Source organism: Sphaerodactylus townsendi, linkage group LG01 (assembly GCF_021028975.2).
Source record: "Sphaerodactylus townsendi isolate TG3544 linkage group LG01, MPM_Stown_v2.3, whole genome shotgun sequence".
In the NCBI taxonomy this organism is placed as follows: domain Eukaryota; kingdom Metazoa; phylum Chordata; class Lepidosauria; order Squamata; family Sphaerodactylidae; genus Sphaerodactylus; species Sphaerodactylus townsendi.
The window spans coordinates 102,650,713-102,677,843 of record NC_059425.1 but is presented as its reverse complement, the minus strand read 5'-3'; the positions used below and the strand labels follow the sequence as shown (position 1 = coordinate 102,677,843).

The following is a 27,131-nucleotide window of genomic DNA, read 5'->3' as shown; positions in this document are numbered from 1 at the left end:
GAATCACCAGGAATACCAATACTTTTCAGCTCTGTGATATTCAATTCTGAAAAAATACTGACTTTTTTTGTGTATGCATCCCTTGCTAAAATAGGAAACTCTAAACATTCCCCCTTAAAAGACACCTGCCATTAAACCCCCATGCAAAACTTGTTACAGTTTGCAGACAGAGAACAAAACACAAGCAGGAAACTTTCCAGATTTTAATAGGAGGTAAGAATCTAAATTAAGAAATACAATTTCAAGAAACTTTCAAGAAAATCATACAAAAGGCATAATTTATCATCAAGGGAACAACAGACAATAAAAAGCATAACTAAGCATGAACAAGCAAAAATCAAGTTTCTAAAACATAAAGTACTAGTAACAGCATCTAAAAATACTACAGTTATCAAAGTAGTTTCTAAAAAGTGGTAGTTAAGTGTTAACTGATAAAACAGTGATGGCGAACCTTCTAGAGACCAAGTGCCAGGGGCGGAGCAAGGGGAAACTGCACCCGGGGCACGCATGCGACCTGAGCCCCTGCCATGCCCGTCAGCCCCACCCTGCCCTGGAATGTCCCCAGAACGCCCTGAAACATTGCTACCATGCCCCGGAACGTCCTTGCCATGCCCCCGCAGGGGTGCGCACCTAGTGGATTGCACACCCCTCACCCCCTTGGCAGGGGTGAGTGTCCAAACTGGGACGATGGCACTGCCGAGTGTCCAAACTGGGACGATGGCACGTGTGCCCACAAAGAGGGCTCTGAGTGCCACCTCTGGCACACGTGCCACAGGTTCGCTACCACTGTGATAAAACATTAATTATTTAAATGGTAAAATGGCAGCACCACTAGGAGCCCTTTCTGAAAAGATGCTTGCTCAGGAACTTTTTCATGATTAATTCTACTGATAAAATTGAGGCAAAATAATTCTTTTATGGTTTTCATACCCTTCATCATCATCATGGCTTCCATGCAGACCCACATTGGGACTGCAGATGTGCAGAGCCAGTGACGGATCGATCTTGAGCTTTCTTCTTGAGGACACTCTTGCTGTTAGGTATCCTCGTGCACTTCCTTCACAACACCCACATGCCTAATGGCAGAGGTCCCTGCCTTTTTTGCCATGATGTGAGAGGTTGGAGTTTTGTGAACTGCGTGAGTTGGCTTTTTTAGTGTTGCTGGGTCCCACTGCTGCACTTGGGCGTGGAGTAGTGTGGGCTTAAGATGGCATTATTTAAAAAGTGTGAAGGGTGTGGTAAAAACTCATTATCACACCCATTGCAATGTATGCCTTGGAGAGGGACATGTGGCTGGTGTAAGATGTGTCAGGAATTTACTCCCCAGGCAAGGCATGATATGGCTGCAAAGTTGAAGGCAGCTGTTCATAAAAAGGTTCTGTAGGCAGTTGATGTTCCTGTGCGTGTTCCTTCAGCTCCTTCAGTGGAGAAGAGAGTGCGGTCAGTTCTGGGCACACTGTCAGAATGGAATTGGAGCCAGTCTTCTTCCCCATCGGTTCTGGAATTCTGAGGAACCACTCATTAAGAAGGCAAAGAAAAAACCAAACACCTTGACTTACAGCAAAGCCCTGCAAGAAGTCTTCCCGAGTAGAAGATAGGGGCATCGCTGCTGAGAACAACATCACTGCGATCGTTGTTGCCTATGGCTCTTGCATGGGCACAAGAGCAGTCAGTGCCAATGCCGGTGCCCATGGAAGTGTGTCCCCCTGTTCCCTTGACACTGGATTTGGCATGGAGTTTGCTGCAACTGTTGATGTCTCCAATGTTTTGCCAAGGTTTGGAATGTATCTTTTCGTTTCTGGCCCCGGAACCAAGGGCAGTTCTGGGTGAGTTTGCAGGTCCAGGCTATGGTAACTGCTCTGACCAGGGGATGGATTCTGATGGGAAAATCCCAAAGTGGGTCTGCACAGAAGCCACAATAATGAAAACAAGGTTGTACTTACCTGTAACTGCTGTTTATCAAGTGGTCTTCCGTGCAGGCACACTCCTTCTCTCCTTCCTACCCTGCTTGAGTTCTCACTGTACAGTTGGTGGCGGCTCAGGTGGAACTGAAGGGGGGGAGCCCTCCGTCATTAGGCAAGGGGAGTGCATGAGACAGCTAATGGCAAGAACACCCTCAAGAACAAAGCTCAAGATTTTTCCATCGCTGGCTCTGTGTTCGTGCCGTTCCAATGTGAGGGATGGAACAGAAGACCACTCAATGAACAGCAGTTACAGGTAAGTGCAACCTGTTTTCTCATCCATGCAAAGTGTGAAAGTATAGTTGAACTTCTTAATCTAAAGGAGACCTATACATACAACACTTGTTGGGTTAGGAACTACAGGCATAAGCCACTGAACAAGGGTGGACAGCATTTTAATGAAATGCACATTCTTGTGCACATATTGCTGCAACTTGTTGTGGACATATACCCTTTTATGCACAACTACAGCTCAATTGGGAGCATTCAGATTCTTTGGAAGTACAAAGCCATGATTTATACAATATTTGTGTAAAGTGCATTTGTTTTTGTTTCTCTTGTCAATGTACTGAAGAGATCCATAGCCGTAGAACCTAGTGGAAGCTGATAAAAATACTTTCCAATCATATAGTTCTATTATTTGGGGGTTGGGTGACATCTACAGGGACTTCAGAAGAGTTAGTTAATTTAGGTGGGTTGCTCAGAAGCAAGCATGGCATAGTCCATTCTTCTGATTTAAGGTAATCTAAAAAGCATCACTTCATTCGAGCTCTTCAGTTTCTTCTGAAAAAAGGTCTGCCAAATCAGCTACTGTTAACACGGAGGCCTCGGACTGCTTCATGGAAGAACTGGAATGGCTTTTGGGAGGAATGGGGGAGGGGAGATGAACACAATGATAGAGAATGAGGAGCACAGTTCATATCCAATCTATCACAAATATACCCTAAATAGTAGGTTTTTGCATCAGTAATTATTGTTAAGAACTAAAGTATCCAAGATGAGTACTGGAGTATAAAAGTATTAGTAATATCTACCATATACATGTTGCGTATACGTCGACTTTTTCAGCACATTTTTTGTGCCGAAAAAGCCCTCCTCGACATATACTCAAGTGAGGGTCCCACTTACCGGTAATTCAGGAACTGTTGTAGTGATGGCGGCGACCCGGCCCACCCCTTCCCCACCTCGGTCAGCCCCCAAGCAGGCAAATGCTCTGTCTGACGTTTCCTTGCTTGCAAGCAAGGAAATGCCAGAGCAGGCGGGGGCAGGGAAGAGCCAGGGCCACCCATGATGCCGGGCACACGCCTGTGGGGTGCCCAGCAGGCTCCTGCCCACCCACCCATTGCCACCGCCCCCTCACTCACTCATCTTTTCCTTTCCTTTCCTCGCAGGCTCTGAGGCTCGGTTTCAGGGAAGCTGCCACTCGGGCAGCCTGTCTCTATGACTTTCTTAAAATGGCAATGCTCCAAAGATTGCTTAAGCAAGGAAACGCCAGAGCAGCCAAGGGCTGGGACTGCGGTGGGATCTTATATGATGCATCAATTAATGTGATTTTATTGGTATCTATTTTTATTTTTGAAATTTACCACCCTAGACTTATACACGAGTCAATAAGTTTCCACAGTTTTTGGTGATAAAATTAGGTGCCTTGACTTATATGCGGGTCAACTTATATATGAGTATATACGAGTAATTCTTTAAGAAAACTTTTCCCAAATGGATATATATTTATACTAACTGCTTGAATGATATTCTGTATGCCAAGTTTTCTTTAAAAACAAAGCCCTAATTCACACGATTATAAATTGGCTAAAGTAACACTTGAATTATATATGTGCAAATGATGCTTTAAAAAGCACAGGCTAGGGCTTCATGAAGTTAAGACAGTTTATCCCTTTAAACAGGGAAAAATTAAGATTGGCTGAGAGTTGCTGCTCTTGTCATATTTCGGTCAAATATATGGCAAATCACCACATCAGGCTTGAGTCTAGAAGAGCTTGTAAGATCTGAATGGCAATCACCTTCAGAAACTGCTCTAAAACAGAACAGGATTTCTCTGTCCTCGCTGAACACTAGAAAAATGGACAATCGATTTGCATTTGTGCATGCTGAACATCTCACCCAGCTAGCTCTTCACGATAAACACAGGTACACCCAGTTAGCTTGTAACAAACTGGGGAGAGTTTTTGAGTGCTTCCTCATGCTTTAGCTGACAGTGTGGGCTCTCAGCAAATTAAAGAACAGGTTTACCAGACAAATATTCAAATCAAGTTTACTTTTTTTGTCTCAGTTCAGTTTGAAGTTGTCCAAAAGTGGGCCGCATGAACTGATTCTTCATTCCGGTTCTGATGATCAGTTCGAATTTTAGGAAAGTAAAGCTAATTATAAATAGAGTTAATGTTTAAAAGCTAATATTGTATCTAGTGTGTCAGCATCCGGATTTTATTTTTATGTATTTATTTTATGGGCTTGATATGACGCCCCTCCCTGAATGGGCTCAGGGCAGCTTCCAACTCTTTATAATACTATATACCAATTTAAATAGTTTAAAAACTTACTACAATCAATATATTTCCACAGATGGCAATAAATATCTTAAATATCACTGAGGGAAATGGGCTGGATTGAACACAGGGAAAGAAGAAGAAAAGAGAGAGAAGGTCTAGACAGAAAAACGGTAGCTGTCTCAACTGTATGACTGGTAGAACAGCTTGGTCTTGCAGGGCCTGAGAAATGGTACTAAACCGTACATGGTCCATATCTCATTAGTCAGAGTGTTCCACCAGGTTGGAGCCAGAACTGAAAAGGCTCTGGCTCTGGTTATGGCTGGCTGGATCTCTTTAGGGCTGGTGACCTCCAGTAGATTTCCATTTGCTGAATGTAGCAATCTTTGGGGGACATAGCAGGAGAGACGGTCCCATGGGTATGCTGGTCCCAGATCATTTAACTGCACCCGACAGATTTGCAAAGGCATATTTAACTAGACTGGTGAGCCATAGAGGCCTTTGCACATGATCAGTAAAAGCAACAAAAGATCTGAAAGATTACTAAAGTGGTGCATGAGACTAAGACCTTTCACACGAGGGTGAAATATCTGGTGGCAGAGCCTACCACTTTCATCAAACTTCAATTGCTCTATTTGCTAGAGGGAAAGATTCCTTTCTCCAGCAAAAACATTCTTTTCCAAAAAAGAAAAAAAGCACATTATCATTTATCTTGCCATTCTAATATAGTATATGCATTATAATATAGTATAATATATTTCTTTACCTTTTTTGGGTTTTAAAGGTGGATGCTTTGTCTGTCTTAAGTAGCTACTCTTATACTTTTCAGATTATGGACACTCAAATACCATATATACTCGTGTATAAGTCGACCCGCATATAAGTCGAGGCACCTAATTTTACCACAAAAAACTGGGAAAACTTATTGACTCGCGTATAAGTCGAGGGTGGGAAATGCAGCAGCTGCTGGTAAATTTCAAAAATAAAAATAGATGCCAATAAAATTACATTAATTGAGGCATCAGTAGGTTAAATGTTTTTGAATATTTATTTCAAAGAAAAACAGTAAACTGGCTCTGTAAGTGGAAAAGAGGGTCAACAAGAACAATATGGTATCAACAATAACTTTAAAAGTACAAAAACCTTAGCTCAACCAGCAACCAAGCTAAAACACAAGAGTTAAAATCCATCAAAACTGGATTCCTCATCATCATCTGTATGTCCAAATGTAACCCAACTTAGATTTTAAGAGGGATATTATCAGAAATGGAAAATCTACTACTAGCTTCCATTGTAAACAATGGGGGATGGGGCATCCCCTTTGGGGGTCAATAACTTTGGATCCCCTGACCCAAACTTCACCAAACCTGACTGGTATCATAAAGAGATTCTCCTGATGAGACCAGCCAGGTTTGGTGAAGTTTGGTTCAGAGGGTCCAAAGTTATGGACCCTCAAAAGGGTAGCCCCATCTACTAATAGCTCCCATTGAAAACAATGGGGAATGGGGGCACCTCCTTTGGGGGTCCATAACTTTGGACCCCCTGAACCAAACTTTACCAAACTTGGCTGGTATCATCAGGAGTGTCTTCTGAGGGTACCCTGAAATTTTGGTGCCGCTAGCATAAAAACTGCTGGCCGGCAAAGTAAAAAAATTTTTTTTAATGACCCGCATATAAGTCGAGGGGAGCTTTTTCAGCATTGAAAATGTGCTGAAAAATTCGACTTATACATGAGTATATACGGTAAGTACAACATTGCTCGAATGACAAGAATGAACTACATTTTACTTTACCTTCTCTCTACAGTTTTCAGCATTGTCTGCATTCTCTCTTCTATTGTCGCTTTTATTAAGAATCTGTGAACAATGGTGGGTCTGTATTTGAAAAATAGGAGACAATCAACACTATTTTGTTACACTTTACTGTTTTTGCCTCTCATTCTTTAGCATACAGTTATAATACTTTTGATTGTGATGGTTGTTCTAAAAACTTTGCTTACCTGAGTACATTTTCAAATTGAGTATGTTTTCACTGCTCTAACCCTGTCTGATGGGCAAAGTGGTTTATAAGTTGAATTTAAACAAAACAAAATAAAGCAAAACTGCATTTCAGACCCTAAAACTCATATTTCAGCAAATTGCTAGTGCAATATTTTGCAAGGAAAACAAAGTTGTTTCTACAAAATATTAATTTAGCAAAGAATACTGTCTCCCCCTGCCCTCTCCATGGAAGGAATACACATGTTTTCTATAAGTGAGCTCCTAAAGGCACCTGGTGGGCCACTGCGAGAAGCAGAATGCTGGACTAGATGGACTCTGGTCTGATCCAGCAGGCTCGTTCTTATGTTCTTAAGTAGCAGAAAAACAATCTTTCCATCTAATTGTACATAAGGTTGCTGCTGAAAAACATTTGCACTTATATGCAGCACTAAATCTAATAGAAGCCTGATTAATAGAAGGATTTTTGACTATAGCCAGTATGACAAAGTGGTTAGGACATGGAAGACACAGATTTGAAGTCTCACACTGACATTGAAGATGGGTGACTTTGGGTGATTCACACACATTCAGCCTACGCTACCTTGTTGTGAGGATACAGAAGAACAATGAAAACCACTCTGTGTTCCCACTGGGAAGAAAGGCAAGGTATAAATGAAGTAAGCAATTTTTTTGGGTAAAAAAATTAAAAAGACAAAATATCAATTTCCTATATTCCCTACTGTAAGAAATGTCAACATCCCATCACAAATCCTTCAAAACCTCTATAATATTCTAAAACTAAATCTACAGCACCTAGTCAAAGAGCAATACATGTACAGTAGTTCTAGCACTACCAGCTCCAAACAAATCTCCACTCTCAAGTCAGCAGCAACCGTGAACATTTTCCATTTACACTAACCTACCAATTACTCTTGACTCATTGCCAACCACTTTACAAAAACTGGCAAGCTTAGCTAAGTCAAGCCCCATGACAACCGTGGAACTAACTTTGTTTGTCCAATACGATGCACTCTGCCGATAGCCTGCAGCTCATGTGCTGGATTAAGTATAGGTTCCACTAAAAGGACATGAGTTGCTTCGATGATGTTTAACCCATTGGAACCAGTATGAAGGGGCAACAACAAAATGTTGATTTTGGGATCATATTTAAATGCCGAAAGATTTTCCTGAAAGACAAAAAACAAACAAACAATCCCATAAAATTGAATGAAGGAGAAAATAATTGAGAGAATAATAAAGGATCACAATGTGTCCAATATTTATGTGCAAATTCAGGTACTGTGAAAGACAGCAGGCTAACATTGCTAAATATCAGCTCCTTCACAAGCATAGGTAAGTCCCAAGGGAGAAGTAATGGGTCAGTCCCTTCCTCAGAACAGTTAGGGCTAGAAGACATAACTATGTGCTGCTGTTCCCCACAGCTCTGCAGCACTTAAGTGCAGTCAAGATTGCTAAGGGCTGTATATTTTGTAAGGATCTGAAATGTGTTACAGAGCCTGGGTGAAGGGGAACCCTTGTTAACCTTAACCACTGTAACTGAATTACAGAGGAATTGCTTAAATACAGCTAAGTAGGCAGGACAGAATTATTCACTTTTTAGCCCCAAAACAGCTCCTAAATAAACTAGCTGTACTGAAGTCAACATATGTAAAACACAATTTCCAGTTAATGTTTTAGTGAAGCCAAGGATCACTGAGGGCTGCTTTGAGAACAATTGGAGATATATTTTTCTCCAGTCCCTTAAAATTAGACACACATCTAGGTCACTTAGAAAAATATGATGGTTGTCATAACAGAACAGAGTCTGTAATAATTTCTTGTAATGGTATTATGCTTGGAAGTATAGCAATATTTTAATGCAGTGCTTTGAGATAAAGAAAGTGCATTTATAATGCATTGTAAAATGGAATGAAGTCCTGAATATTCTAATGGATGCTTGGAATTGGGTTTGGACTAAATTCCTTAGAAATTTAATTTCATCAGATGTTCAAGAAAACTGTAAAGATCTGGTTCACTTGTATCAGACATCTAAAAAGCATGATTGTATTTATGCTACATTTATTCAGATAGTGGTTGGAAATGTGGTGGTTCAAAATCAGATCTATATAATATATTTTGGGCTTTTTCCTCTAATTTTTGGAGTTAGAAGAGACACATAAAATATTTGATCATTATATTACCTATAATCTGGTGAATAACCATTGTTATTTGAAAGGGACTGTTCAGGGGTGTAGCTACCATGGGGACATGTGGGGACATGTTTCAGGCGCCATTTGATCATACCGGGGGGGGGGGGGGTTGGGTTTGTTTATATATTTTTTATTTTTAGTGTTTTCACGTTGTCTGGTAGATCTTGTTCCTAACATTTTGCCTGCATCTGTTATAAGAAGTCTGTTATAAGAAGTTATAAGAAGTCTGTTATAAGAAGTCTGTTATAAGAGAAATCTGGACACAGCGTATAACAGACTTCTCTCTGTGATACACCTCAGAAGATGCCAGCCACAGATGCAGGCGAAACATTAGGAACAAGATCTATCAGACCACGGCCACGCAGCCCGGAAAACCCACAACAACCAACATTAAAAGTGATGCTGTTTGGGGAATGGGGGGTGGGGAATCTACCCTGAAACAGCATCATTTTCAATGTTGTTTGAACTAGGGAGCCCATATTCTCCCTTTAAGGTGGATTTAAAAGGATAACCTGGGCTCTCTAAGATAATCTGGGCTCTCTAAACAACATTAAAGTGCCAGAGACTCAAGATTATTGCCCTGCCCTGCCTTCAATCCAGAGGAATCTGCAGCAAACAATCCCCATACCACTGGCAGCCCCCAAGCCTGGCTGATCCCCCAATCCCCGAGCCACCGATGCACCAGGCAGACAAGCCCTACATCCTGAGACAAGCTGAGAATGAGGCTCCTGAAAATGTCAGCTGGCAACACTGTTCTCAGACGCCCAAGACTACTTGGAGGTATCAAGCTGGCTGGGGAAGCAGGAGTGGGGGAGATCTATACACCCACACAGATGCAGGAGTGAAGTAAGTGAGAGAACCTTGCCCTCTAGGTCAGGGGTCTGCAACCTGCGGCTCTCTAGATGTTCATGGACTACAAATCCCATCAGCCCCTGCCGCCATGGCCAATTGGCCATGGGAAACTAAATCCTGGATAACAAATCAGTTATTGTTTATTGCCAGATTTTTCTTCATCAATATTCTACTGCTCCCAGTGCCAATTTTTATCTCAAGTGCTTTAAAGTCTTAATTCACATACCTGGAACTTGTTGATTCCATTGATCTGAGCAAATACCATGTTGTTATCATATAGTGCTTTTGCAATAATATCCAGCACATCTTGCCACTACAAAAATATAAGTGAAATACATTTCAGTGTGTCAAAAATGCTGTCTTTATTACAACAGTTAACCAAGCTAGTTTAGCTGTATCACCCACAGTATCCAAAAGAGACAAATGAAAAGCCTAGAGAACATCTTAATGTATTCTACTTAAATCAGAATTCCCAGCTGCCCATACCAACATTCAATAATCCAGTCATACAACTTTTCTAAAATAAAGTGCATTTCAGATCTAAAGAGTTTAAAAATACCGTTGAGAAAACAAGGGACTTGGCTCCAGGATCTTTGAACTGGATTTTCTTCAGAGTCCTAACCACAGCTTCAACTTTGGTGGAATGGCTACCCTTTAAAAAATAATACATATATATATTATTTTTATTTGTTTACACATGCATAAAATAAAATATTTTCAGAAGATCTAGACTGCTATTTCCTTTTTTGAAGGTTATCTAAATACATATATAAAATTTTAACCCAAATACCTCTCTCTCTTTACGTTAGATCTCACCTATCAATGAATTATTAAATAAGTCTGAGAATTTATCTGTATAATAAAACTTTGTGCAAATCTATATCTTATTCTTCCATCTATTAAGGTAAGCATGAAGAGAAGTTTACACATCTGTTCTTTGGAATTAAGATCCACAAATTTCACAGAAAATGACTCACAAATAAGCGTATCTCTGGATTCAATCTCAATTGTTGAAAGAGGTGAATAAGGAATCTGTTACTTTCTGATCAAATTATCTTTTAGCAGAGAAACACATTTTTCCTCTTCATATAATATAATGACAAAATCTAATTTCTGTTATGCCCCAAAATTCATCTTTCCCTGGGATGCACCGGGTAATACATTCTTCAGTCACTCCCTTCTGTGTTACGTGGGACAAGGACACGTATGCTTGGAGGGTTTTGCATTTGGTTATATCCAAGCTGAAATTTCATCTGAAATTAGCTGTTTCAATTCAGGAGATATACCCAAAATGTCAAAGAACACTCCTGAAATTCCAAGAGTAATGAAAATTGGCCTCCAAGAATTTCAGGAGTATTTTGCGAGGTACAGAAAGAAAGAGAGGAAGAAAACCTGGGAAACAGGTGTTAGCTGGCCTTTGGCAGGGGAGACATCAACAGCTGATGGTTAGGGAGGCATGGTCTCTACCCATGGTCTTTTACATTTGAAAAGGGAATAGACCAAACTGTCCCCAGGCTTACCATGTAAGCTTTGTCCTAATCAGGTCTCAGAACCTTATGCCAATACACAGACTCAGTAGTCTTTATTGATGAGATATAGAAGCACCAAAGCTTGGCAGAGTCAGTTCTGACAAACCTAGCATTTGCCATCCCCTTTATCCCATGTTGCAAGTCCCCCCTCCCGCTTCCCAAGAAGTTGTGAAAAACAGTTACTGGAGCTGAGGCACCCCAAGGTTGGTGACAGATAATGAGAGAGAGCCACCTGGCTTCCTGACCCACGAGATAATGGATGTAACTCTTTTTCTCATGGGACCAGGGTGTTAGGACCCTGATTAATCCTATATATATATGGCATTATATTTTCCTTTAAAACCATATTGGCAGAAGCTTAGTTTCACAGCACCTCTCAGTGTAGGTAGCGGCATGTTCCAAAGGTCACAAGTTAACATGATCTAATTAAGAGAATGAGTAACTCCTGAATAACTTGGAGGTCTCATCCTGTGTAAGGGCATGCTTGATTACCACACCTTGCAAATATACTGTTAAAGACAAAGAATATGGAAAGCCACTGTAATATCAGATACTGCCTTTCCCCCATCTCCTCTGGGAACCAAGTCAGCAACAATGGTTGCTCCTCTAATCTCCCCTACCTTTGTTATTACTTTCCTAAAGTCACCCACCTTTCCTTGGTCTAAAGTCTCAGCCAAAATCTGAATATCTTGGGCAGTAACCCTAAAAGGTTAATCTACATGGAAGCCTTACAGCAGCTTCTCATTTAACTTAACAATGTAATTTGGCCCCATTGTCCCGGGCTTAGTCATATTGAGCTGATTAACTGGCTGTGCACCCCAAACCCAGCACAGCTGTGGAACCGAGCACAATTGGTTCCTTTTCCCGCCAAGGAACGATCTACCTTATAAAAGTTCAGTTCACCTAGAGCACGTTGCTCATTACTAGCCTGTACCTCCCTTGGTCTGGTCAGTTTGAGACATGATATCATCTTCTACCGGGTTTCCGTGCTGGCGTGGACTCCCTGCCTTATACAGCTTCTACTTCGAGAATGTTAGGTAACGTATCACCCTGCAAATTCCCAATTCCCTCTCTATCGTCCCATCTACTTTTCAACCCTTTTTATATACTAGGAACTTGAATGTATGCGCTCTTACATCTTACTGTGTGTATGTATTTTGAACCAAATTTATATAAACATTTAAAAACTTCATTTGGACTCCTGAATTACTCTGCGGATCGCTCTTTGCCAAATTCCTTCCCCGTATATATAGTCTCCAAGATCTCGCCCTAGCTCCTCTCGCACTGCCAAGTGAGTTCCATTCCCCTTCGCTACCTTAAAAACCATATGTGTGCTGTTGCACTCTCAGCAGCTGGTGGAGATTCCCTTTAATAATTTAATAACCCCTGTTAAGCTAGGTAACAAGGTTGTCAGGGGAAGCCTAGTTATATACAAAGCATGTGAATCCATAAAGTAAATATCAAGGAAAGAATGTCACAGATGGCATGAGTTACATATAGCAGGCTGGTTACATATATCTTTTAGCAGGATTGATTTGTTGTTTTAAGCAGTTACATTGAGTTAGGAATGCATTTCAATCACATACTATCCCCCTGACATTCCTCTCTGGAGGCTTTTCTCCCTCATCCCCTTAGACAGGAAATGATAAGTAGGCTAACAGGCTCCTGGAATCCTGCAAGACTTGCCTGATGCAGTGTTTTCTCTCCCCACCAAAGAGGTGTGTTTTTTTTTAAATCAGCAATTGAATAACATTATATGACAACAGTGAGTATGTGTATCAAGTACTATGAATTTCCAGTTTTCATATATTTTTTAAAAAGTCTCTAGTACCTACCTTGGGGAAGAAAGCTTACTCATAATCTCCACAGTAAGTGTACTCACATGAAAAAAATATATTGGCTGTTGTGGGTTTTCCAGGCTGCGTGGCCGTGGTTGTTTCACCTGCATCTATGACTTCAGAGGCATGTCATAGTGAGATATGTTTCTCTCTGGTGAGATGTGTTTCACAGCCATGGAGGGAAATGCATGTCACTATGACATGCATCTGAAGATGCCAGCCATACATGCAGGTGAAACATTAAAAGCAATAACTATTAGATCATGGTTACACTGTCATGAAAACCCACAACAGCAAGTTGATTCCAACCATGAAATCGTTCAACAATATATATATAGAGGGAGAATTAGTGGCTACATACCGGTAGCATGAACAAGTCATTAATGGAATGGGGTTTTATATATTTCTGAGGATACCTCGTCCATATTTCTTTATAGTATTATATGTACAACAGCTGCAACACACAGCTTTGTAACGCTGCATTTTTAAAATATATAAATGTGTGATTTCAGTAATTTCTTTAATATTAGCAATATTCTTTAATTTCAGCACAAAAACTGAATATACTACATAAATTAAATGTACATGTTTAATTGAAAATCAATTATTTGTAAATCTTATGTTTACATTTATCTCATCAATGAAGGCTGTCAATGTGCTGATATGTTCACCTTTTTTTGTTGGTCAAAGTATCAACAGGAAGGCCTAATGCAGATTTAATGCTGAACAATGGTGAAACTAAATCTGGTTAAGATGCCATAAGAAAGCTGCACTGCTTGCTAAGCTAAGCTCTATTCTCAGAAGTATACTACAAGGTAGTAGCAAGACCTGTCACCTTGGCAGAAGACAGACCGCCTTAACCATGGTTTTCTCAGTGCTGATTTAACTGTTAACCATGTTTACAAACACAGTTAAAACTGTTGTTGTTCATCCAGTTTTGAAGTCTTCCCTTAACAATGGTTAGATATTCAAACCAATCATGTGCTTGGATCTAGTCCCTTATTTGCAAAATGGAAATACTGCTTGTACAATTGTTTCAAGGGCCACTGAGATCACATTTGTGAAGTGCTCTGGTCATCTGAAGTGCACTGCATAAAGTCAAGTATCTTTTTGCCTAAGAATAGTTTAAAGATCTATGGGAAGTGGGAATGGAAGAGAGAAAATAGAGTGCCAAGTTCAAGACTTACCACCAGTCAAAATGATAATCTGAAAAGCAGATGTTTTTTTCTTAAATGCTCCCTTTCACTATCTGGTAACATATTTTGGTAAAACAATTCTGGTTACTATTTGGTAATATCACCTGTTGAGCAGAAAAAATATAGCAATTCCAACTAATAGTAAATGATAATAAATTCTTACACAGAATTCATCTGCGTTTAGGTGTATATATTATGGTTACAATTTCCTAGAAGGCTTGTTGCCGTGGCAAGTCCCTTATTCAGTGCTGTGGTGATGTAAGTTAGAACACAAATAAGAAATCAAATGAGCAGCAGAGACGACATGATAAACGGCAAAACAGTATGAAATTATGGAAGGCAGGAGGAATTCTCCTAATGGCTGCATTTGGAGGTTGCATCAAGTACTTGTATGTATCACAACTAACCTTCACAGGCATATCGTCCTCTTGGTTTGCAGACTCTGCAGTGAAGACATATGAGATTTCTTTATGTGATGTTGTCTGCCTACAAATGGCACACTTTATTGAACTTCTGCGGGTGCCAACACTGTACTGTTCTATAATAATAGCTATGCAATCATTACAGAAGCAGTGTCCACATGTCAGTACTGCCCACTATGGAGAAGAAGAAAAGAGCAAGTGAGTGCAACAACATATTTACACAACATTGCTGTCCATGTAATTATGCGGATACAAAACAATCAATAAAACTAGCTGAGAAAAGGTAGTTTTTAATAACTTAAATTGAAAGTTCTGCATAGAAATTATCAGTAATTATACAAAACACATATCTTACTGATGAAAGAACAAGAAAAAAATAGTTTCTGAAAGTCTCAAGGGCTTCACTCTGCTGAAAATTTACTTTTTATAGCCAGCATTGTTTCCTTTACCATCACTGGCGGACTTGCCTAGGGACAAGGGGTACCCCTTGTCCCTGGGCGCATCCATTGCAGTCACGTGGGGGGCGCCAAAACATCCCCTCACGCAGACTGATTTTGGAAGCCCAAGCAAGCCCGGCATTCAGGAAGCGGCTGCTGAAAAAATTAAGGAAGCCTGACATAGCCCCGCCCACTCGCTAAGGTGGCCCTGAGTGTCCAGAGGGCGGGGGAGAAATACCATTGTGCCTCCAGGAGGAGGACTGGAGAGCTCCGCCTCCCCTCCCTCTCGCCCAGAGTGCAGTGACTTATTCTCCAGTAAGTCCTTGATGTTGCTCTCAAGCCTTCTCCCCAGCAGACGGGCGCCAGCCAGCACAGGAGAAGTCCATAGGCTGGCTAGGAAGGCAATCCCTGCCCCACAAGGTGTTTGTTGTGGGGAGAGGAAGGGAGGGCGCGTTTGTGAACTGTTTGGAGACTCCTTAAAGGTAATGTGCAAATCCAAACTGCACTTCTATCCATAAAATCTTGTTTGCAATAGTGAATGGCCTTGATTGGGTGTGTGTGACTTTTGCTGTGGGGCTGAGATGTAATCTGCAGAGCTGAGTTTGATTCCCCACTTTCTCTGCCCCACAAGGTGTTTGCTGTGGGGAGAGGAAAGGGAGGGGGTGTTTGTTAGCTGTTTGGAGACTCCTTATAGGCAATGTATGAATCCAAACTGTTCTTCTATTCCTAAAAATTTGCTTGCAATTGTGAATAGCCTTAATATTAGGGGGGGGGGGCGGGGGGATGGAGCGCCTGGCTTCTTAACTTTTGCTGTGGGGCTGGGCTGTAATCTGCAGAGTGAGTTTGATGCCCCACTTTCTCTGCCCCACAAGGTGCTTGCTGTGGGGAGAGGAAAGGGAGGGGGTGTTTGTTAGCTGTTTGGAGACTCCTTATAGGCAATGTATGAATCCAAACTGTTCTTCTATTCCTAAAATTTTGTTTGCAATTGTGAATAGCCTTAATATTAGAGGGGGGGGGGGGATGGAGCGCCTGGCTTCTTAACTTTTGCTGTGGGGCTGGGCTGTAATCTGCAGAGTGAGTTTGATGCCCCACTTTGTCTGCCCCACAAGGGAGAGGAAAGGGGGGTGTTTGTTAGCTGTTTGGAGACTCCTTGTAGGCAATGTATGAATCCAAACTGTTCTTCTATTCCTAAAATCTTGTTTGCAATTGTGAATAGCCTTAATATGGGGGGGGGGGGGTGGAGCGCCTGGCTTCTTAACTTTTGCTGTGGGGCTGGGCTGTAATCTGCAGAGTGAGTTTGATGCCCCACTTTGTCTGCCCCACCTGCTACCCTACAAGGGCAGGAAAGAGGGAGAGGAAGAAAGTGGGGAGAGGAAAGGAAGGCATTTGTTAGCTTGCAAACTCCTTTCCCTTCCTTTCTCCACAACAGACACCTTGTAAAGTAGGTGTGGCTGAGAGAGTTCAAAGAGAACTAGTTCAAGGTCACCAATCAGGCTTCATGTGTAGGAGGGGGAAAACAAATCCAGTTCATCAGATAAAGGTCCACCACTCATGTGGAGGAGTAAGGAATCAAACCCAGTTTTCCATATTAGATGCCACCAGGCTGAAAAGGGCACATTCATTCATCTTTGCCGTACACTTAGCACTAAATTACCTATAACATCAATTATGAGGGTCTCTTATGATTCTTTTGAATGTTTGTTTTAGACAGATTGTTGCCAATGGGTGTTGGGAGCAGGTCCTCTCCAGAGCAGTGACTGGTTTCTTAATTTGGCAGGGACAGGTTGGTCAATAAAGCAAAATAGAAGCTCTGATAGAAAGTCAATTTGTAGTCCAAAAAAAAATATTTAGGGGAATTGGTCAAACATCCATTTGTTTTCCCCTTCCTCAGCTGCTTTGGCTTTTGACAAAAGCATGAGGTTCCGATCTTATGCATCATAAGATAGTGGAGCTCACTCTTTCTGGCCTCTCAAGAGGGGACCTATCTCCCATCTAGTCCAGCAATTAGTTTCCAGCATTCGCCAGCCAAGTACATCAGTCCACCCCCAGAGCAGGCCTTGTCAGTCACAGCAGCTCCTCTTCTCAGCACACTGCCGAGTGAAAAACTCAGAGGCACACTGGCAGAAAATGATGCCCAGGGCAAGACAAGAGTTTTCCACCCCTGCCCCACCCTGCCCCATGCCCAGCCAGCACTGGGGGCAAGACCTGGTTTTCCACCCCATCAAGCCCCAATTCTATGGTTTCCCTGTCAGCTGCGGGGCCATCCATGCGCCTCAGAAGCCATGGCTCCCCACTCCAGACTCTGGGGGCTTTGGGGGGGGGGCAGGCCGCCCAGTCCCCATGCTTAATTCAGAAGGCCCTGCATCTTTGCCAGGCCGTCTCTACCTGGGCATGTCGTGGGGAGTTTGCAGGAATGATAAACACTGTTTCTAAAAACTACCCACCCACCCCTTCTACTACAGGTTTGTCTGGTAACAAGAACACTGGAACCTTGACACTTGTTTTAAAATGAGTAGAGTATAGGTAGAGGCACTACTGCAAGGTGGCAGATTTACCCCACATCAGATCCACAAAGATAAATGGGGAAAGCCTGCTATCCAAGGTACTTCAGCCAACTCACAGTTGTCTCTCTGATTTTCTTTCTTTGTTCAAACTGCCTTTGGGGGGGAGGTTCCAACTTCTGATGGGGCGGTGATTTGTGAGAGATTTACATGCTTAAAAGTTAATTCCCACTTGCACTGGCTTGGAGCTGTTTCTGAGGCTAACAACCTACCTCATAGGGTTGGTGTGAGGACAAAATTAGGAAAGAGAGTTGGTGGGGAGAGCCATGTATGTTTTGCTGGTGGTGGGAGGTGTTTTGTGAGCTGGTACAAAAAAATCATTGTTTGGTCGTTGTGGGGGAGGGTGGTCGTCCATACCTGGGGGGGGGGCACCAAACTCAGATTTTGTTCCCGGGCTCCAGTTTGCCTAGATTCGCCCCTGTTTACCATCCCCTACCTTCATGGATGTGTCTGTCTTCCTGCAGCATGTGATGGCCCAGCAATGCACTCCATTCAATGAATAGTATGTGCGTGCAGTGGGGAATGCAAGTCTGCTCTGAGCACATGTGGTGAATGCAAGTACTGAATCCAGGGAGAAGAGCCCTTTGTACATATCTTGTACAGGCTTTCAAAAACAGGGGTCAGGTGATTGGAAGATGGGGAAGATGAGATAACATAACTCAAATATACATGATGAACCGTTAAATTAAGGGACCGGAATGAACATGTGGGTTGAACACTGAGGCTGGCTTAATGGCCAAGCCTGCATGTCACATCAGAAGTATTGGAAGCTGATTAAGTATAATTAACTGGAATTCCACGGCCCTTTTATGGCATGTTAATCTTTGGAGATTGAGCTCACATGAGCATTTACATATCAAAGTGTCTGTAATACTCTTGTGCTTAGAGAAAACCCCAACTCCTGCAGCAAATAAAACTTACGGAACTCAAATTATGTAAATGTGTACAGTATTTGCGATCTTGCTTCCAACAATTAACAGGAAGGGGGTAAAATTTTGAACACTGCTGAAATGATACCCCTACTACCAGGCAGTCTCCCTCAGTCTCAATGGTGCTTAACTAGCTATTACCTACTCAAGCTAAAACGTACCTTTGCAAGTAGAAATGTATTTTTAAAATGTGAAATGACTTAGGATACACAATTTTGAGGCAAGTTCTAAATTCCATGTTTGCTTGGTACACTGAGCAGCTGCAGCACCGCACAGCCTTATTTAAAAGTACAGTTTTAGACTACAGAGATTCAGTTTTGAGACTGGGCACAGCTTAAACTGCAAATAAAGAAACCCACCTAAGTGTTCCATCCAGAAAACTTGAACTTTTTACCTGTTGTCCTAGTTGCCGTGCACAAATTGGACAGGGCTCTGGATTAACTCCTCCAGTTGTTTTATCCTGAGACTGTGAAACCATTAAATAGAGACAGTTAGCTAGGCCTTAAAATATTTTAGAAAGGATTTGCTGCTGAACATTTTTTAGAGCTTTGTATCCGGTTGCCAAACCATTATTGAATACTGCTTTGTATAACTTGGTAAATGAGACCATTATACTTCCAGGAGAATTAAAACTAAAGAATATGGTCAGACATCCAGTGGAATGAGTTTACAGGTCAATTTAGGAATTGGTATGAAAGCTATTTTTAGGAGGAAAGTAAGGGGACAACAAGCCTACATACACCATCTACAGTTCTTCTTTATTGAACTACTCCTGTGGAAAATTGCAAGCTGCTTTCTAAATTTAGCCCTGTGAAATTTAAAAAAATTGGGATCCCATGGGGATGCTGACTGAGAAATTCAATATCATTCAGGCACATGTTCTTGCCTTTGCAAGTCAAATGAAGCATGCAATGTCATCAAAGTGCAGGTACCAGAACAAAGTCCTGAGAAACCTGGCAAGTCATACAACTTCTTTTTATATAACTTTTAGGTTGACTGATATAAAAGGGGTGTATTTTGTCCAAAAGCACATAAAAGGTCTTAGCAGCTCACATTGTCTGTGCCTAGGAATGGAACTTTGCTTTGTCCAGGAATGGAACTTTGCTTTGTCCTAGGAAGATTCTCCCTCTTCTCCAAAAGAGTCAATTTTTCCTGTAACTATACCCCCAAGATCCATGGCAATTTGCCCTTGGAACGTTCTCCTCGTGCTCGATGTTGTTTTCCTGTAAGAAGAGCTAGTTGTAGTCTCTTGCTCTTCTCAGACCTCTTACGGAATGGTAAATATTGCCCTTCCCGCAGCGCTCTCTTCTATTCCCACTATTGATCATCCCTTTATTTCTTAGGCTTCTTAAAATTCTCTGTGTGTATGCTTGTAATTTGGGTCTGTATTTTTATTATTTTTAATCCCTCAATAAAACCATAACCCTTCTCCTCTTCATTCTGGTTTTGAGCGGATTTCTTTAGGGGCATGTGGAGATCCGCCCTACCTGCCTCTCGCATAACAGTCTGTTCCCAGCTAATTCCCCCAGTCCTAAAAGGGAACAGACTGGTCCAATTTGGGTAAAAAAATGGCAGTCAAAGCTCTAAATTTCTGTAAGAAGTATTTGCAGTTGTATGGCCACATAAATGTGAGTGTGCCATTTGTCATTTATAGATTTTAACAATGGAATGACTGGGATAGAAAGCGAATAGCCAATTCTTAGCAAGATTTGTTTGACAGCAGCTTCTACTCTATCCTCTCTCATTTAATTCCTATGCTGTATTTAGCCACAAACTCACTCCTTTAGATATCCAAGAAAATGAGGATAGATTAAAAAGGAAAAATGCCTAGAAGATGATAGGGAGGTCCATCTTACTAGAATATAAATATATATGGCAGGTCAGCCTTACCTTTTCAAGATTAGTGAGATACAGCAGCTGGCCCAGTTTCTTCTGAAGCTGTGACTTGGCTACTGCTTTATCATTCAGAAGTTTCACTCTATTCTGTTCTACCTAGAAAATCAATTTTACTCTTTTAAATTAGGCTTCATAACAAGATAGAGGAAAGCATTTCAGTGAACTGCTGTTTCAAACATTTCTGACCGCAATTCTTCAAGTTTTTCTTTTTGTTCAGAACTTAAATACACAATTTATAGAAGTCAGCAGGTTCATAGCACATGCCACACATAACACTAGACAGAAAAACTGGCTGGAAGGAATTCTAACTCGACAGCCATGAAGAGATAACAAAAGCAAACTAATAACCTCCAAACATTAGTGTGTTTTCATCTTTTAGTGGCAAGAACGAGTTTTCAATCACCAAAGCTTAAAAACAAACAGAAACCGAACAATCTTTTTTAGATTTTTAAAAAAGTTACCTCATGTGGCTCAATTATGTGAAGAACAGGATGGTTTGGTTTTGGCTCTTCTGAATGACGCACTCTAAGGCGTTCTGTGGCCATGGCGAGTTCATCAATGGCAGACACATGATCCCTCAAGACCATCCAATATTCATGAAGCAGCTAAGATTTCAAATATAGTGACAGAACTGTAGGCATGGTTTAGCTTTTAAAAAATTGCATCTTCACAAAGGGGATTTCAGAATAATGTGGAGATAAAAAACTAGTGGAAAATTACAGCTAACATGTCTTCCTTGTAATTACAAAGTATACTGTGATATATACACTCCTCCCAACTCTGATGGTCAGTGGAAAATCACAATAAGCCAGAAATGCTTCTATAACTGTGTGAAGTTACCAGTTATTTCCACAAAACTGAAACTACCAAACAGGGCTCTAAAAAGTCTAATAAAATAATACAGTCACCACAATATGGCAACACTGAGGGAACATCCTGGTCAAAAACTACTTTTAATAATAACAATAGTTATTTATAAACAGCTTTCTACATATAATTCACACACACTACCTAAAGCCTTACAATAACTTTATAGAACAGGGTAGTGTTCTTATGCTGAAATTACAGATGTGAGATCAGTGCTGAAAAGGAATACTAAATTGGTTTAGGCCAGGGGTAGGGAACCTTTAACACTCAAAGAGCCATTTGGACCCGTTTTCCATGGGAAAAGAAAACACTTGGAGCCGCAAATAATTTTTGACATTTAAAATAAAGATAACACTGTATATATTGGGTTTTTTTAACCTTTCACTCCACTCATTCTGAGAAGCGCATGGATGCGTCCGCCCTGCTGCCTGCAGGGTGGGCAAGGATGGGGCCAGCAGCTCAGCCTCGCTGGCCGCCGGGAAAGCGCCGGCCCCGCTCCAACGGGGCGGGCGAGAGGGGAAGCCCGCAGCGCAGCCCAGCCGGCCCTGGGCAGTTGGTGCATCTGCCCTGCTGCCTGCAGGGCGGGCAAGGATGGGGCCGGCGGCTCGGCTCGTGGAGCCGCAGTGCAAGGGCAGAAGAGCCACATGCGGCTCTCGAGCCGCAGGTTCCCTACCCCTGGTTTAGGCAAAGTAAATTTCACAAATGGTATGAGATTAGAACTGGGATTTCTCAGATCATTCCTCATTCTTTTCATCATGAAAAATTGCATTTGACACTTTTTGGTAATTCTGTACCAGTATATTAAGGAACAAACAAGGTTTTAAAATACTTTTTCTGAGATTCCTGACTCTATACTAAGGACATTGGGAGAAGATCATAAACCCTGGATGGTGGCCCCAGTTTTTAAACCATGGTGTCTAATCAGACATCCCCCCCCCCCCCTTTCAAATACAGCAGGGACTAGGGGTGCGCATTTGGCAAAGCTGAATTAAAACCCCCTGAAAAATACTGATAAGGTATTTTGTGGAGTTTTTTTATCCTGAAAAATGGCAGCAGATCCCAAATAATGCCATTTTAAAGCATTATTCAAGCTGCATTGGCTCCGCCACCATTTTAAAAAGCTCTTCCCCTCCATCCCTTTTTCCTTCGCTTGCCTGGGTCTCAGAAGTTGAATTGTAGCGTACATAAAGGTGAATACTTAGGCTTGGCTCAAATTGCCCAGCTCCGGCTTCGTTAACTGTGTATACCTTTTACGCCTTGCTGCCTTCAAAGTTCACATGGGCTTAGAAGTAGCAGGCGGCACAGAGCTCAATGCTGAGCTCAGTCGAGCCAAGTCCAACACTGAGCTCTATTCTGCCTGCTGCCTCCAAGCCCACATGGACTTCCGAGGCAGTTGGTAGTTTTGAATTTAATAAACCCAGAAATTTTTGAAAAATGTCTGTATGGGGATTCAGCTTTTTTGAAAATTTCCAGGATTATTAAATCTGAACCCAAAAAATATGGAAGAAAAATGGTGCTCACCCCTAGAAGGGATGTTCTGGCAACTGAACATTGCTAGTACTGGACACATGGGAGGTACAGATGTACAATCACTCTTTGTCACTGGCAACAGGCCTCCTTATGTGTCTTCCAGGCAACCGTATGTGAAGAGACAATTTGTTCTCAACTGTCAGTACTAAAAGCATATTACTGTTACAAATGGCTGATTTGTGACAGTAGTTTTCCTTCTGCACTGCCAAGTCTTAATTCTGCATTCAATCAATGGTTGCTACGTTAGTGATAAAAAGCTATGAATAAAATATCAGAATTAGTTATTAAATTAAGGAAACCTGCTTTTAGAAGGGCTACTAAAATCTATCAAAGAGCTCTCTGGCACTTTCAGAACTAACAATTTTAATGAGGCAAGCATGCACGTGTGCTCTTTCTCATTCACAAATACGTATAGAAAAATATAAACAGTTGAGCCAAAAGGTCATAAAATGCACACATGATGTTGCTTCACCTTTCACAGGGCTATTGTGTCTGGTTGGCAAGGCGGGAGCAAGACGGGTACAGCTAACCATGGTTCACTCGATGCAACCTAACTTGCAGCTTCTGTGAATCACTGCTGAATTGCTTTGCCTCAGACACTCCTAGAGTATATTGTAACAATTTTTTCGAAGATTATCTTACTATTTTACCTTATATTCCTTTTTCCATGCTTCAAAAAGGTCCAAAAAGATGCTGCCTTCTTCAATTATCTTGACATCCATTCGATGAGCTTTGGCAAAAGATAGTATGGATTTCAAGGAACGCTCCGTTTCACTTGCTGCCCAGAGACCTCTGCTTGTGGTAGGTAAGCGGTCATCAACTAGTCCGTCTTCATCTTCTATCATTTCCTCAAAAATTGCCATCTGTCCTTTCACACTTAAATAATGCAAAAGTGCAGAAATGGGCACCATATCTGAAGACTGTATGAATATTCAAATATTCTTTTTTTACATAAAACAAAAACATACTGGACAAAAAAATTCCACAAGTTCTACACCGTTTTGAGGAGTTAGGAAGAGGGTTTTCATATCATCTACTACCTGATCCTTTTAGCTAGAGATGCCAAGGTTTGAACCCAAGACCTTTTGAATGCCAAACAGATGCTTCCTCAGTGTGCCACAGTCCCTCCTCCAAACAATTCTAAATGCCACTGAAAGTCATCTTAAATTAAACAATATATTTGTGGTCTTTATAGAAACACATTGACAAAAGACATCATGTACTGAACCTGCACATACTTGAGGGAATCCAACAACTCCAAAGCCCAACAGACGGGAATCTCTTTTTATACTTTGAGGTTAAATTATGGAGGGTACATGATATTGTCATCTTACTGAAACTAAGCAGATACTGATCTGGTCAGAACCTGATCAGAAAACCTCCTGGGAACACTGTGAGATCCTTTGAGTTCTATGACATTAGAAAAGCAGCATATAAATGTAATACACTTGCTGCAAAATTTTGTCCCATCAGAAACTTTTTTTTTAGAAGTAGGAAAAAATATTTCCTTTCCATCTCCAGAAGGAAGAAAATAGCACTTACGTGTGAGAGAACAGCTTTGACTCATATTCTGTAAACAATTCATCTGCTTTACAAAAGACACAACTGGAATACAAGAGATTAAAGGAGAGAAATTTAAAATGTCAGTCACTGAATTAGAAAAGATTGACAGAATGTTTTTTCTCGACAAATAAAAGGCTATACAGAGATTAAAGGAAACAGATCAAAATGAACAGCAAAAATTGTAATATAACAGAAATAAAACAAAATTTAAAAAATCAAACCACTACAATGTATACATGGCTGCTTTATTCCAACTGTAGTGTGTATCTTGATATTTGAGTAAAGGGCAAGAATATAAATAATGAAACAAATATCTTTGCTCACAAAATAGGTAGTTTACACCTACTTGTTTAGTGGCAGCCTTACGGGCCGCAGGTGGCAGATGGTAGCAGCTTCAATAACGTGTTTGGAAGGAGGACCTTCCAGATTTTTCACTGCCTCCCTTACAAGTTTCTGAAATTTCTTCACTTCTTCTATTTGAGTTGTGACCAGGTACTGAAGGCCTCTGCAGTCACGGAATCTAGTAAACATGGAAAAACAAACCAAATTGCCAAAGTTGAAATTAATAATTTGCATATTTAGCAAAGGCTCATGGGTATGTTAAAAAAAATTTAAATTCATTTTTATTTTTATATCCTGCCCATCCCAAAAGGGCTCAGGGCAGCAACATATTAAATCTACATTACTGTTAAAAATCATAATTTTAAAAATGTTCACCATAACTTAAAAGATAGTCCAAAGGCAGGACCACGCCTGCTAAAAGACAACCTTTTTTAACATACAGAGCCAGTGGGCCTCTGTGTATACTGGGCATCTGAGGCACTTGTGCCTGGCCTGGCAGGCTGGGGCTGTGCCAGGGAATCTGTAACTAGGCTTTATTTTCAGAGTAGGGCTTATATTTCAAGCATCCTCCAGCAACACCAAAAAATCATGCTGGGGCTTATTTTTGGTTAGGACTTATTTTCAGTGAAACATGGTAGGGCCTGGTTCGACCTGCAGATAAAATTAGGTGTTCTGATTAAGGCAGAACTAGCAATCATACTACAAAGTCTTAAAAGACCTAGGAATAAGGGAGTCACCTGATTGGCTATGGCCTCCTGCGCTCTGATTGGCCAAGCAACTGTATGATATAGAGGGGGGAGAAAGTTAACTCCCTGTCAGAAGAATCTTTAAGGCTTTTGGTCTTGACCGTTCCTGTTGTTAAGTGCTGTCTGTATAACTGTAAACATTTGAACATCTCTGAGGGAAGCAGTCAATCAAAGCTGCTACTGTGATCAGGCTGAGTGCTGGGTGAAAGCAAATATATACACAAAGTATACGGGTGAAAGGGTTTATTGGAGGGCTCTAATAAGTCAGGATAGGGATACTTCTAGTGAAAGAAGGATTCTTGGGTACCACTAGGTCTGGGGTATCGGGATTTGCTTTGGTTTACCTTAGTAGAGAGTTTATGTTTTATTTTGAGGGTTTTTCTAATTGTGTGGGCTGTGTGAGTGTACTGTGTATAAGTACCAAGCCAGTGTTAGGATCCTGTATGTGAAGAAGCCAAAAGCCAATACCATCTGTACAGTTAAAGGAATTGTACAATCTATGAAACATTTAAGGAACTATAACATCTAAACTGAACTGAAACTGAACAATCTTATTCAATACTAGACTGAGAAACAAATCTCTGAACCTATGTGCCAACCTTTTGTGCATAGTGTATTTATCCTACCTCCTGCCTTATTTGCCTCATCCAAATCCATCGCCAAGTTATTATTTTTCCCTTTACCATCTTCTCTATCTGTTAATAAATCTTTAATCTGTTTAAGTTGTAGATCTGCCTTGAGTATTTATTTTAAAGTGCCTTAGTGAGGGGTGAGCCTGGAAAGGAATAAAGTCATCAGGTATGTTCTGGATGTGTTACAGGGCTGAGGGGAAGTGCTTTCAACCAAACACTACCATTTTCTGAAGCACCACAGTCCCTGAAGGGGAAAAGGTAGGAAAAAACAGACAAGGGAAGTCAGTGAGTGGTTCCCTGCCTTAAGAAGATAAGGTGTGGAGGATATGTTGCATCTGTATTAATATATCTAGAAAAAAACACTGTCTTTACAGTTGTCCGAATAAAGTGATAAATTATTAAACATCTTCAAAATAAAATCTGTAACCTATGAAATCAATATCTATTTTGAATTCATTTAAAAAGAAATAGATACAGTGAAGAATTATTAATACGCTGTGTGAAAGAGAAGTTTTATTTTTAGGATCTTGATTTGAAGCACTTTAAACATTAAAACATAGCCTGTATGTCCTGAAGCTACAAATACTTATTGCATTTGTCTACTAGCATGAATGGACAAGACTTGAGGGGGAAAAAATAATCTTGAGAAATCCTGCTGGTCTTGTCTTACTTGTCTGCCATAGAGAGTTTATTAGTTTGCTGTTTATAGTTGCTAGTTAGATCGTTTTGCACCCGCTGAATAAGCTCCTCATCAATGGCATATTGTATTGCTGACTGGATCACATCAAGCCACCAAGGTGAATTGGAACGTATCTAGTTGCAGAAAAGAAAATGAGCTGATAAATAACATTTCACAACTATTTTTCCCTCTACAAATATTCTGCCCCACTGAATCAGGAGCATACTTTTCTTGAAACTGCTGAGCATTCAAGCAACAAATGAAATCACAAACTTCAAGTAAATATATTTTCCCACAGGCCAATAGCAATCATTCAGCCACCTTATTTAGCATCAGATCTTATTTTAGACACAAACACACCTAAGTAACATTTGCAGATCAGGAGATATTCTACAAAACTTATTAGAAAATAAGCTTTCGATTCTCCCTTTTCAACTGCTTGGCTCCATAAAAAGAAA

General features: G+C 41.0%; 1 protein-coding gene across 2 annotated transcripts in view; it reads right to left on the bottom strand.

Annotated features, from left to right (window-relative positions):
* Positions 1-189: 189 nt before the first annotated feature.
* SHPRH (SNF2 histone linker PHD RING helicase) overlaps positions 190-27,131 on the bottom strand; it is a 58,153-nt gene continuing 31,211 nt past the window's right edge. For both annotated transcript variants that reach the window (XM_048489195.1, XM_048489204.1), the window contains 13 exons: positions 26,665-26,807; positions 24,621-24,794; positions 24,254-24,316; positions 23,362-23,587; positions 20,776-20,919; positions 20,309-20,410; positions 18,813-18,884; positions 14,477-14,665; positions 10,066-10,158; positions 9,733-9,819; positions 7,453-7,631; positions 6,259-6,339; positions 190-2,818 (listed from right to left, as the gene is read on the bottom strand). In XM_048489195.1, the coding sequence (XP_048345152.1) occupies positions 2,722-2,818; positions 6,259-6,339; positions 7,453-7,631; positions 9,733-9,819; positions 10,066-10,158; positions 14,477-14,665; positions 18,813-18,884; positions 20,309-20,410; positions 20,776-20,919; positions 23,362-23,587; positions 24,254-24,316; positions 24,621-24,794; positions 26,665-26,807 (1,650 nt within the window). In that variant the 3' untranslated portion in view covers positions 190-2,721. The remainder of the gene's footprint in view (positions 2,819-6,258; positions 6,340-7,452; positions 7,632-9,732; positions 9,820-10,065; positions 10,159-14,476; positions 14,666-18,812; positions 18,885-20,308; positions 20,411-20,775; positions 20,920-23,361; positions 23,588-24,253; positions 24,317-24,620; positions 24,795-26,664; positions 26,808-27,131) is intronic.